The sequence below is a fragment of the Pelophylax lessonae genome (genome assembly GCF_965119305.1).
Source record: "Pelophylax lessonae genome assembly, chromosome: 2".
NCBI lineage: Eukaryota > Metazoa > Chordata > Amphibia > Anura > Ranidae > Pelophylax > Pelophylax lessonae.
The window spans coordinates 61,181,024-61,196,663 of NC_138769.1; the positions used below are offsets into that span (position 1 = coordinate 61,181,024).

The 15,640-nt window shown below is 41.2% G+C and overlaps 1 protein-coding gene across 2 annotated transcripts in view; it reads right to left on the reverse strand.

Moving 5' to 3' along the window:
• Positions 1-14,355, reverse strand: part of NSUN3 (NOP2/Sun RNA methyltransferase 3) — a 57,325-nt gene extending 42,970 nt beyond the window's left edge. For both annotated transcript variants that reach the window (XM_082246807.1, XM_082246808.1), the window contains exons 1-2: positions 14,208-14,355; positions 8,505-8,845 (exon numbers count right to left, since the gene is read on the reverse strand). In XM_082246807.1, coding sequence (XP_082102933.1) covers positions 8,505-8,845; positions 14,208-14,302 — 436 coding nt within the window. In that variant the 5' untranslated portion in view covers positions 14,303-14,355. The remainder of the gene's footprint in view (positions 1-8,504; positions 8,846-14,207) is intronic.
• Positions 14,356-15,640: the final 1,285 nt, after the last annotated feature.

A 15,640-nucleotide genomic window follows, 5' to 3' on the forward strand; every position in this document is an offset into this window, starting at 1 on the left:
GACCGCCCCCCCCTGCCAGGACACACCAGTCAGTGCTCACAGCCAATGGCTGCAAGTGCTGATCGGATGATGATCGATTGCTGGTTTTCTAGCATGCTCGATTGACAAAAACCTGTAAACACAGGCCAAATGTTGGCCAGTTTCTACTGTATCGGCTGATTTCGCCCAATATTCGGCCCATGTGTACAGGGCTTAAAGCAGGTGTTCCAGCTGGTGAACAAAAAATAATTAAAAGTCAGCAGCTACAAATACTGTAGCTGCTGACATTTAATATATAGACACTTACCTGTCCAGGATGCCCGCCAAGTCAGCACCCCAACCAATTTTCAGATCGGCTGCCAGGTGCTGCCGCCGCTGCCATTCGCTCTCAAGAAAACCGGCAGTGAAGCCTTTCGGCTTTACAGCTAGTTCCCTACTGCGCATGCACATTCTAATTGGCTCACAGTGGGGGGGGGGGGCAAACTTCCGAGGGACGGCACTGCGGTGCTGTCTCCCGGAAGCGGGGAAGGGTACCTGTCAAAAACATGTGGTACCGGAGGGGGGGAGGAAGCAGATGAGTGGAAGTTCCTCTTTTAGGTGGAACTCTGCTTTAAGGCTGGCCATACATTTTTGTTTTTTTGGATCAGCTGGTGGACTGACAGAAATAACAGCAATGGATTCTCCCATCCACACAAGCAAGGTACAGTAGATGGAGGAGTCCTCCCCATTGTGCTATTGTATTATGGTAATAGGGACTCCTCCGCTGTCAGAATACACTGCTGCAGCCAATAATAGCCAACTAATAAAACACACTATTTCTCAAATCAGAAGACAGGGGGGGGGGGGGATCTGACATCACACACTGCCCAGCATAGGACAGGGAGTTCATTTGAGACCTGGGGGAGGGGGAATAAACACACCCCCTCTACACAGTCTCATAGGGAAACTTGGGTTGAGGCAAGTACACACTATAAAGGGATATGCTCTGTTCATTTTTCATTTCAGAGGTTTACAACCACTTAAGTAAATGGATACTTTATACCACTTTGATTTTATGATAATCTTTAACTTGATAAATTGATTTGTAATATTAAGGATTGTATTGTGTGGTGGGTACCTTAAAGTGTTACTAAAACCACAACGTTAAAATCATTGTGTATATGCAGTAAAGCATGCTTGTTCTACTCACTGTGGAACCTAAGGGGTTAATCCTCTGCATTGTGTATAAAGGCTGTGTGATCCGGTCTCTCTGATCCTCTTCTTCTTTCACTGACTCCAACCCATCTCATGATAGAACAGAGTCTATGGAGTCAGGCTGCACATGCTCAGTTTTTTTTTTTTCTTGGGAGAGTGCATGTGATCAGCACAGGGCCAATCAGCACTGTCCAGACAGAGGATCAGGGGAGAATGAAAACTCCTCCTACAAGCTTAAAGCAGAAGTAAACTTCCTCTGCAGACATTTACCTATAGGGAAGCCTATAATAAGGCTTCCCTATAGGTAGTTACTACATGACACGCAGCCAGTGACATCGCTGGCACATGCGCTCTGTAGGAACGGCCAAGGGTGCTGTTCCTTCCAAGCCTTGTGCCGTGAACGGCAGCGCAGGCGCAGGAGTGACGTCATCGCTGGAGCCCGCGAACCTGGAAGAAACTCCAGGGAAAGGGTCAGCGGTGTGTGTAGGCGCCGCTGGAACAGCTTAGTTCTAAGAACAGTATTATATAATGAACTAGTATGCGATACATACTAGTTAATTATGCCTTTGTCTTTTTATATATTCATATTGTTTTTTTTTTTTCTTTTTATTATATTAATATTGTTTTTTTTTTTTTTTTTTTCCAGAGTTTACAACCTCTTTAAGCAGACAGTGATAGAAGTGACAAGGCTGCTATGAACTGCGGATGAGAAAAGATATTTAGCAATTTATAATAACTAAAATGATTGCATTTCTATGTTCTGTGTACTGTGGGAGACCAGATATAGTGAATGCAGGAAACAAAATAAGGTGAAAGACACACCTTTCTCCTGTGCTCAGAAGACGAGGCTCCCCGACTGCTCTTCCCACAGGACTTTGCAAAAGGCATCTCAGATGGCTATGATCTTGCTGCCCTAAAGGACTGGGGCAGTCCAACAGTACTGCAAACAAAAAACACAAAAAGGGCGCACCGACCTAGCGCATTATCCTCAATAATGGTTCTATTGTTGTAACATAAAAATGGCTACTCACAAACGCAGATGAAATCAATCATATCGGACTCAGAAACTTGAGTGTCAGAAGTAGTCCATGCGAAAGTCCATTGTCCTATTAGGATGACGGCTGACGCGTTTCGATGCCTACGCCTCTTCCTCAGAGCCACTGTATTGTATTCTACTCCCAGGTTTAAATAGCAGCACAATGGCTCAAACCCCATCCATGAGGTCTAGAGAGCTCCTCCCTCTGGGGTGTGGCAGTAATGCTGAACCCCCTCCCACTTGCGTCACTGCCCATCCACCAGGGTGGGTTCATGGTATCCATATACTACATACATCCTATTCCGATATTCGAAACACGCAATACATAAAAGAAAAAATGCAACTGAAAATACAAATACAATTACAAATTTTTAAGTCAAAATACAATAGTAGATCTAGGTGTAGACCAAAAAATCTTGAAACCCTAAATAGAGATAAAAATGATAAGATCACCAGTGACCTTTACTACATTCACTCTTAAAAAAGGTCACTGGTGATCTTATCATTTTTATCTCTATTTAGGGTTTCAAGATTTTTTGGTCTACACCTAGATCTACTATTGTATTTTGACTTAAAAATTTGTAATTGTATTTGTATTTTCAGTTGCATTTTTTCTGTTATGTATATGTATTACGTGTTTCCTGCTGGAGGTGGATGGGCAGTGACGCAAGTGGGAGGGGGCATTACTGCCACACCCCAGAGGGTGGAGATCTCTAGACCTCATGGATGGGGTTTGAGCCATTGTGCTGCTATTTAAACCTGGGAGTAGAATACGATACAGTTGGTCTGAGTAAGAGGCGTAGGCCTCAAAACTTGTCAGCCTTGATCCTAATAGGACAATGGACTTTCGTATAGACTACTTCTGACACTCAAGTTTCTGAGTCCGATATGATTGATTTCATCTGCGTTTGTGAGTAGCCATTTTTCTGTTACAACAATAAAACCATTATTGAGGATAATGCACTAGGTTGGTGCGCCCTTTTTGTGTTTTTTGTTTATAGTGAATGCAGGTTCTAGGTTAAATAACAGTTTAACCACCGACCGCCCCACGCAGATTTACTACTACTTTACTAATATCTACGTGATCATGTGCACGCCGAGCTCCCGCTATGATTAGCCACAGCGGGAGGCAGACCGCGGAAGTAGTGGGCTAGATGGCCGCCAGCCTCCCGCAATCTTCGGCAAAACTTACAGGAGAGCCGTCTGGAATGTAAACAATGCAAGACAGCTCTGCTGTCAGAGAGGCAGGGAAAGATTGTGTGATTCCGCTAAGCTGAATCACTGATCTCTCTTTGCCTCTGTTCAATCCATCCCCCCCACAGTTAGTAAGCACATCTAGGAAACACATTTAACCCCTTGATCACCCCCAGTGTTAACCCCTTCCCTGACAGTGTCATTTATACAATAACAGTGCATATTATTTAGCACTGATTAATGTCACTGGTCCCCAAAAAGTGTCACTAAAGCCTCGTACACACGCACATATTGTTGGCCGTAAATTTTCGGCCAACGTCCGATCGGCCAATTGTCGGCTTGTTAGTATGATGCTTCCGACAACCGACTGCGACTTTTCGGCCGAACAAAATCTGGTGTGCAGGCTATAAAATTTTTGTTGGCTGTCACCAGAACGGCCGATTTTCCCTCAGTCAGTACAGATTTCGGCAAACAAAAGTCAGATGAGCAAGACTGGGCATGCTCAGAGAAGAAAAAACACACGGAAAGTAAACCAGAACATGACATCACTTCTGCAGTTGGTTGTTGTTGGCCAACAAAATTCGTGTGCAGTCTGAAGCACATTTCAACCAACACGACAGCACTGGACAAAAGACGGCCGATCGGTCGGCCAACAATCGGTGCGTGTGTACGAGGCATTAGTGTCAGATTTGTCTGCCGAAATGTCGCAGTCTTGATAAAAATGGCTGATTGGCGCCATTAGTAATAAAAAAAATAAAAAGATTCGATTTTTTAATTTTTTTATTTGGGAATGTTTTAGCAGAAGGCAGACAGTAGAAAATATTGGTGGTTTTTCAAAATTGACACTTTGACGCTCTTCTTTTGCTTATAGCGCAAAAAAACAAAAAACCGCAGAGGTGATCAAATACCACCAAAAGAAAGCTCTATTTGTGGGGGAAAAAAGGACATCAATTGTATTTGGGTATGGTGTCACACGAGCGCGCAAATGTCAGTTAAAACAACGCAGTGCCGAATTGCTAAAAATAGCCTGGTCATTAAGGGGGTAAAAACTTCCGGGGCTGAAGTGGTTAAAAGTCCATCTTTTCCACATATTTTTTTACAGTATACAAATGCAGCAGGAGCTGTGAGATTATTACAAAGTTGGCATGAACTTTCACAACTCCAGATTGAAAGGAGTATCAGGAATGGTTGGAATTCCTCTGGAGATACAACTCAGCCCAGCAAACTCCACCTGTAACTGCACTGTCACTCAGCGTGGACGTATCCTTTAATTCTCCTCTTTTATTGCAATAAAAAAAAAAAGCGATGACTGGGTAGTTTAAAGAATTATACACTAAGGAGCCAAAAAAAAAAAACAATTAAGCCCAGGTAAAATGCCTGCTAAGTTTCTCCATTACACGGAGGAGAAGAGAGTGTGCTGACGCAGATGGTGGAAGTGGTCATGTCTCCTTCAGCTCATTTCCCCCCCATAACATCCTACTAAGCAGTTCTGGCCTGACATTATGGAACATCAATCACGGCTGGAAAGATGCACTTCGGATGCAGTTATCAGAAGTCTGGGTGAGCAGAGAGCAATGATTCTGACAAGTGACTTGATTCTGGCAGCCAGATAAGCACTATTGTCTCCCATGCGCCTGACTGACTCCACTATCGCTCTCTCAAAAATGTCATTTCTAAGATCTTGATATGTCTATATAACCTACAGAGAGACAGAGGATAAAGTGTGGCCGTTATCACAGCCATACAAAGAAAAGAAGAATGACTGAGGAAATATACATTTATAAACATTGCACGAATCTGACAACAAGCTGCATGTCATTAGCTGCAATCAGGATAAAACAAAGATCCTAATTAAATGGCACTACTGTCCAATTACATAATACAAATGTTGCTTTACCATATCTGCCCCGTTGTCCCAGAATACAACTTTTTTCAACAGCTAATTAACTACTTGACTTCCGGAAGATTTACCCCCTGCATGACCAGGGTATTTTTTGCGATACGGCACTGTGTTACTTTAACTGACAGCCCGTAGACACTGCACCCAACTAAAATTGATGTCCTTTTTTTCCCCACAAATAGAGCTTTCTTTTGATGGTATTTGATCACTTCTTCGGTTTTTATTTTTTGCACTATCAATAAAAAAATATTGACAATGTTGAAAATGAAAAAAAAAAAAACAATAATTTTTACTTTCTGCTATAAAACATACCCAATAAAAAAATGAAAAAAATCTAATTTCTTCCTCAATTTAGGCCAATATGTATTCTGCTACATATTTTTGGTAAAAAAAAATCTCAATAAGTGTATATTGATTGGTTTGCGCAAACGCTATAGCGTCTACAAACTATGGGATATTTTTTTCTTTTTTTTCTACTAGTAATGGCGGTAAACAGCAATTTATAGTGGGACTGCGATATTGCAGTGGACAAATCAGAAACTGACTCTTTTTGGGAACCAGTGACACTAAAACAGTGATAAGTGCTATAAAATATGCACTGTCACTGTAATAATTCCACTGGCTGAGAAGGGGTTAACATCAGGGGAGGTCAAAGGGTTAACTGTGTGCCTAGCCTGTGCTTTCTCTCTGTGGGGGAGGTGCTTTTACTATGGGAAGGCATTGATCCGTGTTCCTGCTCTGAACAGACAAAGGATCCATGCCTTCCATACTGACAGAACAGCAGTTTGCCTTGTTTACATAGGCAGATCGCATTTCTGCTTGTGTATTGTACAACTGGTGGGTGCCAGCAGACATCGAGTCCACAGTACCCGCCACTGGGCTCCCGCTGTGTGTGATCACAGCGGGAGTGGGTTGCCGGCAGCGCGTGTGCCTGCCCCAGAAGTGTACGTGATCTGGTACAGAGCAGCCACTCTGCCACAGTATATCTGCAGTGGGCGGTCTGAAAGTGGTTAAAATGATTGTAAGACTTTGTTTTTTGTTTTTTCATAAAATAAGAAACAGGCTTATACTTACCCGCTTTGTGCACAGAGCAACCCTGATTCTCCTCTTCTCAGGTCCCCCACCAGCACTCCTGGCTCCCCCCACAGCTGCTTGCTGTGGGGGCACTAGCTCATGCTCGCTCCCAAGCCCTGCTCTGTGTATCCATAAGACACATAGAGCGGAGCTCGGCCCCTGGTCACTTACTCTGACAGACAGAAGCAGGAGACAAAGGCTTCTGCTGCTGTTTCTAAGCCAATGAGAAGCGAGAGAGCCTCAACACTTGTGCACATCACTGGATCGATATCAGGTTCAGATATCTATTTGGGGGGTGCTGCAGTCGCCCATAGGCTCCCGTGATCCATCCGTTGTCGGCACTCTCTCCCCTCCCCAGTGATCAGAAAGTCATTGAAAAATACAACGTGACATTTCCATCTACATATCAGTAAAAGCACCCTACTTGGCCTTGTGCACCTTAACTATATAATTTGGAGGGCGGTCCACACACAATACTTTTGGTCATTTACTACATGATGTAATGGTCAGGAATTTTAAATAAATGAGCTGTGTGGCCAAGTAGAATGCAAAGAAGCACACTGACCTCACTGGTATGGATGTGTTACATACCCTGGAGTGGTAAGATTGACCCGGAGGATTGGCAGGATCACCAGGTATTTCACACAAAAGGAAGCAATGCAAGAAGAACAGGATCATTTTTAATACAAGTGGTAACATGGTAACACAGACTAATATCAGAAATGTAAAATGTAAGAGTAAGAACCAGTAATAACCAGTATAGAAAGAATTTGCACATTTATATTGTCATCTATATGAAGTCAAATTGTGCACAGGTCAATGCCGACACATTTTGAGGATAATGTCTGCCTATTCAGGTACAAGTATTTGTTTGGTTTAGTGTTTTTTTGTGGGTGGGGGGGGGGGGTGTTGTTTGTCTTGTTATGCTTTGATTTTGTAGCTATGTTTAACATATTTTATTGTTTTTTCCAATGTTTTTTTTGTTCGATTGTATGTATTCTGCATTTGTTCTGTTCATCACCTGTTTGTCCGCTCTATCCTAGCGTGGATCTCTGGGCATGGCGGAGAGGTGGATTCGCACTGAGATGTCCACTTTTAGACTGCGTTTTGGCAGTATATGTGTCGCTCTAAACCAGTGGTCCCCAAACTGTGGCCTGCAGTCAGGATGTGGGGCACTATTCCTCCTGACACCAACAATGGAGGCATAATTCTTGCCACTGACACCAGCAATGGAGCACTATTCCTCCCAATGACACCAATGATGGGCTACTATTCCCCCCACTAACACCAAACATGGGGCACTATTCCCCCCACCAACACCAAACATGGGGCACTATTCCCCCCACTAACACCAAACATGGGGCACTAATCCTCCCACTGACACCAACAACGGGGCACTATTCCACCCACTTACACCAACAAGGGGGCACTATTTCTTCCACTTGCACCAATAATGGAGCACTTTTCCTCTCACTGACATTAATAGGGCACTATTCCTCCCACTTATACCAACAATAGGCACTACTCCACCTACTGACACCAATGATGGGGCACTATTCCTCCCACTAAAGCTTTTTAACTACTGCGGTATATTACCTAAAAGATGGAGATCTGTATTTTACTGCAATCACTCTGCTTCATTAGAGGCAAACAGAAACTAGTAAGAAAAAGTGCCATGTTTTCAAGAACACAGATCTTGCACTAAAAACAAGGAGACGGCCCCCCAGTATCTGCCTGTCTCTTGCCGCATGCCTAAAATTTCTGACTGTCTACTGCGGCATGCCCCCAGTCTCTGATTGTCTCCTGCTGCATGTCCACTGTATCGGACCATCCCTTGCAGCGTGTTCCCAGTCTTTGTCTGTCTACTGTGGCATGTCCCAAGTCTCCAACTGTCTCTTGCAGAACTGTGCCCAGTAGGTGGCATTCCCTTGTGGCCTGCCCCCAGTCTCTGACCCTCTCCTGCACCATGTCTCTAGTCTCTGACTGTATACTGGGGCATTTTCCTTGTCTCTGGCTATCCCCTGCGGCATATCCTCAACCTCTGATAATCTCCTCTGAAATATATCAAGTCTTTTACCTGGGGAAAAAAAAAAGCAAAAAAATACACTACAAATCAATGGCATTTACCTGGTGATGCACATTGCAGAAGTGTCACAGACTTTCCACCAGGAGCAGCACACATATCCAAGACCATCTCACCATCCTTGACATCTAGCGCTAGAACTGGGAGAAGTGACGAGGCATTGAGTATATAGTAATCTTTGATCTTTCCACTCTGATGTCGCTGAGAAGGAAACTTTCCAGGTTTCTTACTAATATAGCACTTTATGGATTTTTGGTTGTTAAAGTTCTCACTAGACAGTATATGGTATCCCAGCATAAGCAAATGATTCTCCGTCTCCACAGTGTTCTGGTAATTATTTAGCAGCACAGCATACTGCCAGAGCCCAGGATCTGTGAGCACCTCCCTGAGGACAAGAAAAAGAAAAATGTAATTTAATATATTTTTTTATTGTTTTTTTTTTTTTTTTGGGATAGAGCTGGGAAGGGTTTGAACAAATATCAGGATTTTACTATTGTCTGTACACATTGCGAATGTATCCTGAGGGGAAGGACCTCAAGTAACTTTATACTGCTGCCTGTGTTGCCATTTGGAGATTCTTCCCGGGATAGGCAGCAGAGATAGATAGTAAGTGCAAATTTCCCCAACAGGGGCAAGGCCAGCATTCAAATCCGACAAGCCTTCAATATAATATCCAAACCTAATGAGAACAGAATTCCACTTTAGAGAATCTTGAGATAAAATAATCATCTGTAAATATACTTATTATGAAATAACTTATAAAAATACATTAAAAGGCAAGTCTATGGCCCAAAAAAAAAAAAACATATACTTAAATGTGTGCACAATGGATAAGTGTTACAAAGCATAAAAATGAATGAATGGGATTCATATTGTGTGTATGGCTGTATGACTGCAGTGTGGACTGCAGTAAGGTCAGCAACATCTTCGAGGCCAGTGACTGCAACATTGCTGGGGCTATATACTGTAATTTAATAAAATTAATATACATTGGGTGGGTGGCAACTAAGCAGTGAAATACCTTTACGGCACTGCTGTTCGACTCTAGATTCAACACCCACAAGGGCCCCATCTGCATACAGTTTGGAAAAATCTGATTTTCCACTTCTTGCTTTATGCATGCAAGACCCAGCAGCCTAATGACCGTTGCTATTAAAAATTGCTCCAAAAACATTCACATTTGCATTGGGTCTCCCAGACCCTCACAAAACAATAGGAATTCTGTGATTCACATTGACATGAAATACATATGATATGCAGAACATCCAAATATAGAAAAAGGAAAACCAGTGATTTTAAATCCCATTTTAATGGAAAAACATACCAAATACAAAAATGTATCACATGTGCTTCAACACATGTAACCTACCTCCTTTCATGCCCCTGTCGGATACAATATGTAGGGAGAACTACCAGAGAACTAAGAGTGAGGTTGAGGGAACACGTTTTAAACATCAAAAAGGGTTTTAAAAATCATAGTCTCTCCCAACATTTTAAATTGGCACATCAGAGTGATTCAAGTCTTTTAACGTTTTGTGCCATAGATAGAGTAGAGCCCCACTGGAGAGGAGGTAATCTCAAAAAAGCTATCTCACAAAACGAGACCCAGTGGATCCATCGCTTGGAAACTTTAAAACCCAAAGGTCTCAGTGTTGATCTAGACCTCAACTGTTTTTTATCAAATTGGTAAAATATTTATTATCTACTGGTCACAAAGATCATCCAATATGCCCCTTATATGTCCAATATACTAATATCCTTTTTAATCATATTATATTTATTATATTACATTAAATACCTCTCTCTTACCTTCCTTAAAACAATATTTAAAACATTGACATTTTAACCTCTACTTATTTATATAGTTTTTATAACAATATAATAATGTAATTTTTAGCCATTAAGGCTCTCTCTCTAATGTATATCTGCTCAGTCTGCCTTATTTATAGTTTTTTATAACAATATATTAATGTAATTTTTAGACAGGTAATCTCTCTAATGTATATTTTTTAAGAATATCTGCCCAGTCCCTATAGTTTTTTAACCCTATTTATTATTTTTAATATAGCTCCTCAGATATATAGCAATATCATTTTAATAAAAACTTCTTTTACCATATAATATTTCGTAATTTTATAATAAAATCCTTTTATGAATATCAGTATATACAAATTAATATTAAATTAAAGTGTTTTCAATTTACAGCCAATACACTAATAATAATCATGTATGAATATCAGTATATACAAATTAAAACTAAAAGTTTTTTCAATGTATAGCTAATACATTAATAATAAAGGTTATTTTAAAATTATTCATCAGCGATATCTCAATAATACACCCTAAAAGGGTTTGTTTTTTGTAATTATGTCAATATAAATAAAGTTTTTTGTAAACAGGAAGTGATGCCCGGACGTACTATTCATCATTAAATATATTTGTATTAAATAATACATTATTATAACAATTAATTTACAGAATTTGGTATGGCACTGTCCGCCAAAAGTCTAAATATAATTTGAACATTAGAAAAACCTAATAATATCAAATCCAGATATGACCTTAGCCCTGGATATAAATAAAGTCCGTAAACCGGATGTGATGTCTTTGAAAACGCCCAGGAGGAGGGCGAAACGCGTTCACGCAACTTCCGGCTACGGACGAGACGCATCGTCACTTCCGGTCAAACACTTCCTGGTCACACTGTGGAACGCACGCCGATTGCGGCGTCCACGAGCTTGTGATACATGCGATATTTTACTATTCTGTTTGTGAGTATGTTTTTGACCTCTCGATTGCTAATAAACTGTTAAAACATACTTCACCATGCACGGTCTTTTTATGTTTTAATGGTGGATACGGAGGCGAATCCCACCTACCTTTATCCAAGGATATATGAAAACAGCGAATGATCCCTGAAAGAAGGCCTTTGTGCAATATACATTTCAAGCACAAACAATCTGGCATTGTGGTGAGTGGGGAACCAAGAGGGGTCACCTATCACCTTGGAGCACCTTTGAATTATCTTTGCACTTGAGCACTTTATTTGGATTACTTCACAAGGACTTTTTTTAATCAATTGAATTATTTATTTATTTATAATTATCTCTTGAACTATTATTGTTGTTTTTTTGCTAGCGCTGCTTAATTTTGTGTTTTATTTGAAATACCTACACTGCTCCTGTGACCTGTAAGACCTATGATAGGTTCACATTGAAACTAAGCCGGTGTCAAGGCCCCAGTTACTCCTGGGACCAGGATGCTGTACGGTAGTGTTTTACAACATTTTTTCACTTGAGTTCCTCTAGCCTTCCCTTTTCCATAAATTGTACACCCCCAAAGCAGTAAGTATTGCAGCACACCAAATGGTAGACGAGATTAAATTGCTTAGTGTGTGTGTTTGTGTGTGTGTGTGTGTGTGTGTGGGTGGGAAGGGGGGGGGGGGTTACATGTGTACAGTAAATAAAATCTAAACTTAAAGCGGGGGGTCAATTTTAGCTAAAAATACCCCCGGGACAGTCAGGGCCAGTACATTCCACAATGGATAGCCTCTGAACTGTCCCGGGTCGCACTTACCTGTAAGAAGAAATACTTACCTTGAAAAGTTCTTCTTCAGCGCTGCCATCTCAGGTGTGGGCAGCTGAAGCCGCAGCGTCCCTCTTCGTGTCCTCTTCCGTGACGTTGGAGTCCCACAATGCACTGCACCAGCCCCGCTCGTCACTTCCGGTGCAGGCGCGGCATCCCTGCACAGCTTCTGGGCATGCCCAGAAGCTGTTTAGCAGGGAATGCTCACTGGTACCCCTTAACATCCTAGGTTGAGAACCACTGCTGTAGAGCCTTCTTTTCCTATCTGTTAGTTCAGCCTTTCTTCAGCCTTTCAGACCCAAACCCGGCTTTCCTAATGCATAACTGTATGATTAAAGTGTGAGTTTTTTTACATTTTTTCACCTGCTTCCTGGTTTGTGGCCTAGGCCAAAATGATGTCATACATTGCAGGAGTCTTTGTGGGCATTTTTCTTCCCTTTCATCTGGAGGAGGGGAGGGGCTTTCTCAGCTAAGCACACCCTTCTGTCTGTTTACCTAAGCAAAGGGCAGATGTATTCCAGGAAGTAAATGCTGCATAAATCATCTGCCCTTATTCAAGATGGCAGTGGCTAGAAATGCTAGAGAGGTGCTTTTGGATGGGTGAGTTTGCTTTGGATATCAAAGCGGAAATTTTAGAATGTAAAGTGGTTGTTAAGCCTAAACATTATTTACCCTAATGCATTCTTTGCATTAAGGTAAAAAAAAGTCAGCACCCCCCCCCCCTTTTACTTACCTGAGCCCTCATTTGATCGAGCGTCATGCATGTCTGCAGCTCTTTTCTCCCTTCACTGCCGGGTTTTTTTCTGGGGCACTGGGAGCCATTGACTCCCAGTGCTGTCAATCAAAGCCAGGGACGAGGGAGTGGGGGGCAGGGTTAAGTCCCACTGTCTGCGTCAATGAATGCAGCAGCAGGGCTCGGGTGCAAGCGGCTTCCCATGGGGGTACTGGACAGAGGGGAGGGGTCCAAAAAGAGGAGGTTAGCGGCCGCTCTGTGCACAGAGCTTGAAAATATAAAGATGTTTGTTATTAAAAAAATAATAATTTATATATATATATATATATATATATATATATATATTTTTATATATATATATTTATATATATATATATATATATATATATATATATTATATATACAGGGCTTGCCAAATTTGCCTGAAATCTAGGAGCCAGCTAAAAAAGTTAGGAGCCATTTTTTTTTTAAACTAACAACCAAGCTTTATTTAATAAAACGGATACTAAATTTACACATAAATACGACTAGAACCCCACTCTCCTCTATAGCGCAATTGGATGGAAACAGACTGTCTGTCTTTTTCCATCCGATGCCATCTGATCCGATCCACGGTCGGGATGGATAGAAAATAGAACAACCATCCGTCTGTTTTTGGCGGACAGGATCAGATGGCGGCAGATTACTGCTCTATAGAGGAGAATGAAGGGTCCGATCAGGTCTGCCTGAAAAACTGACAGGCGGACCTGATCAGACAGCCCGTGTGAAAGGGGCCTTCGGCTGTGGCCTGGCAATGAGGAAAAGATATATATATATATAGATATATATATATATATATATATATATATATATATATATATATATATATATATATATATATATATATATATATATATATATTTATTTATTTTTTTTAATAATTGAAAAAAAAAAAAGAAAATTTTTTTTAATAATTAAAAAAAAAGAAAAAAATTATTATTATTTTTTTTTTTTTTTTTTTTAATTTAAAACATAAATTAATAATAATAAACACACTCCCTGTCCACTCTCCTTTAAGCAAAGGAAAGTGGACAGGGAGATGAAGCCTGCAAAAACTTCCCTCTCATTTCCTCTTGGGAAGGAGATGAGAATGCTTTGAGAACAGGCAGTGGAAAGTCACTACTCCCGGCCACCACAAGAGGGCGCCAGATCCCGATTGGAAGCCTCTCTCATTCACAAAAGAAGGCCGAAAAGCCGGGGCCTCAATTTTCGTACGGCGTCAAAGTTCGTGCACTCGGGGAGGAGGTGGGGGTGCAAAAGGGACAGGACACCCCAGGCGCCAGGTCGCTAATTCTAGTCGCAAATGCGACCTGGCGCCCAGGGTTTGTCGAGCCCTGTATATATATATACACATATACCTTTACAATCAGTTTAAGCACACTTTACTTACTTGACAGTATGCCAGTGGTCTCCAAGTTCTTTTGAATATGCTTGATCAAAGTAATCTAGTACAAATCTGCAGATCTGTTTCCTAAGTCGTCCCATCTGATTGCAGTAAGAAAACAGAAAATCCACATAGACATATGATATTTACTGGGACTTCCCACTGGAGATCCCAATCACCAGAGCCTTGCCAGCTATAACTCCAGAAACGAACTTCGCTGTCATGTTCAGCAGGGCTGTGTAAATCTTGGAACTGCCTTGGAAAAAAATGATGATTATTAGTCTTAAAGGTCAGAGGGAAATTATCCAATCTACCAATATAAATAGGATGAGCGGCTCACACATCCAAGCCCAAACCAATAAAATGTAGCTTTTATTTATAACGTAAAAAATAAGTGTGACAGATATATAAATGTACTTATACTTCAGCTCCTTTTATTATCCTTCTGTCATTTGCACTAACAGAATGGAAGAGAGTGGGAATAGGAATATTAAAGCATCCTATTACCCTTCCAACAGAGTTCACTTATCATTTATTATTATATTGTCCTCTAATTAGCTCATATATTTCCTGGCTGTCTCCTGCTCTCATTTCTTATTTCAGAGCATATTTTTTTTTTCTTTCCTGGTTCCTTTCTCCCCCTCCTCAGCATGCTAATCATTTTTAAATAAAATCTGTTTTCATTACATACGTTTTATAGACCCAGTAATGTTTTCACTGGGTCTCTGTGCTTCTCTATGCAATGCAGGCAGCTCATGGCTGGTGGGAGAGACTGGTAGTGTTGCTGTACATAGCTTCCTGAACACATCACATCAACCTACTTCAGTACTCCCCTAATGGTCATTTCTTGGAGAGGAATTAGAAATTGTCAGGTTTTTATTGCTGTGTAAGGAGATTCATCCTATCTGTTTTCCCCATTTACCTACCATCATCATTGAAAGTAAAAGAAAATCCCAAATTTTGGGTTGAAGTCAGAACTGTTATAGAGGGGGAATCTCCCAATAGGGACACTGATGCTGGTGACACCATAACAAGGACCCAAAAGGATTGCAATTTTGGGGTATAGAAAAGGTAAAGAGACACTGGAGGGGGTGACATTTTATTAGACAGCTAAGCAGAAGAGAATACTGGTGGATTTATAGTACAAAAGTTTTATCTCCAACAGGTTTAAATATCAAATATGACTTAGGCTCGGTTCACATTAGTGTGATGGCAGACATCGCATGTGTTCTGAAAATAATATGCGATGTCTGTGCGATGCGAATTCAGCCATACAGATAGTATGATACAGATAGTATGGCTGAATTCACATCTGATTCGGCACAAACACGCACAGGACCCTTTTTTGGGTCCGCACCAGAATCGGATCGCATGGTGGTTCACACTTATGTGATCCGATTCATGTCCGCATGTCAGATCACACTGCAAAATGTGAACTG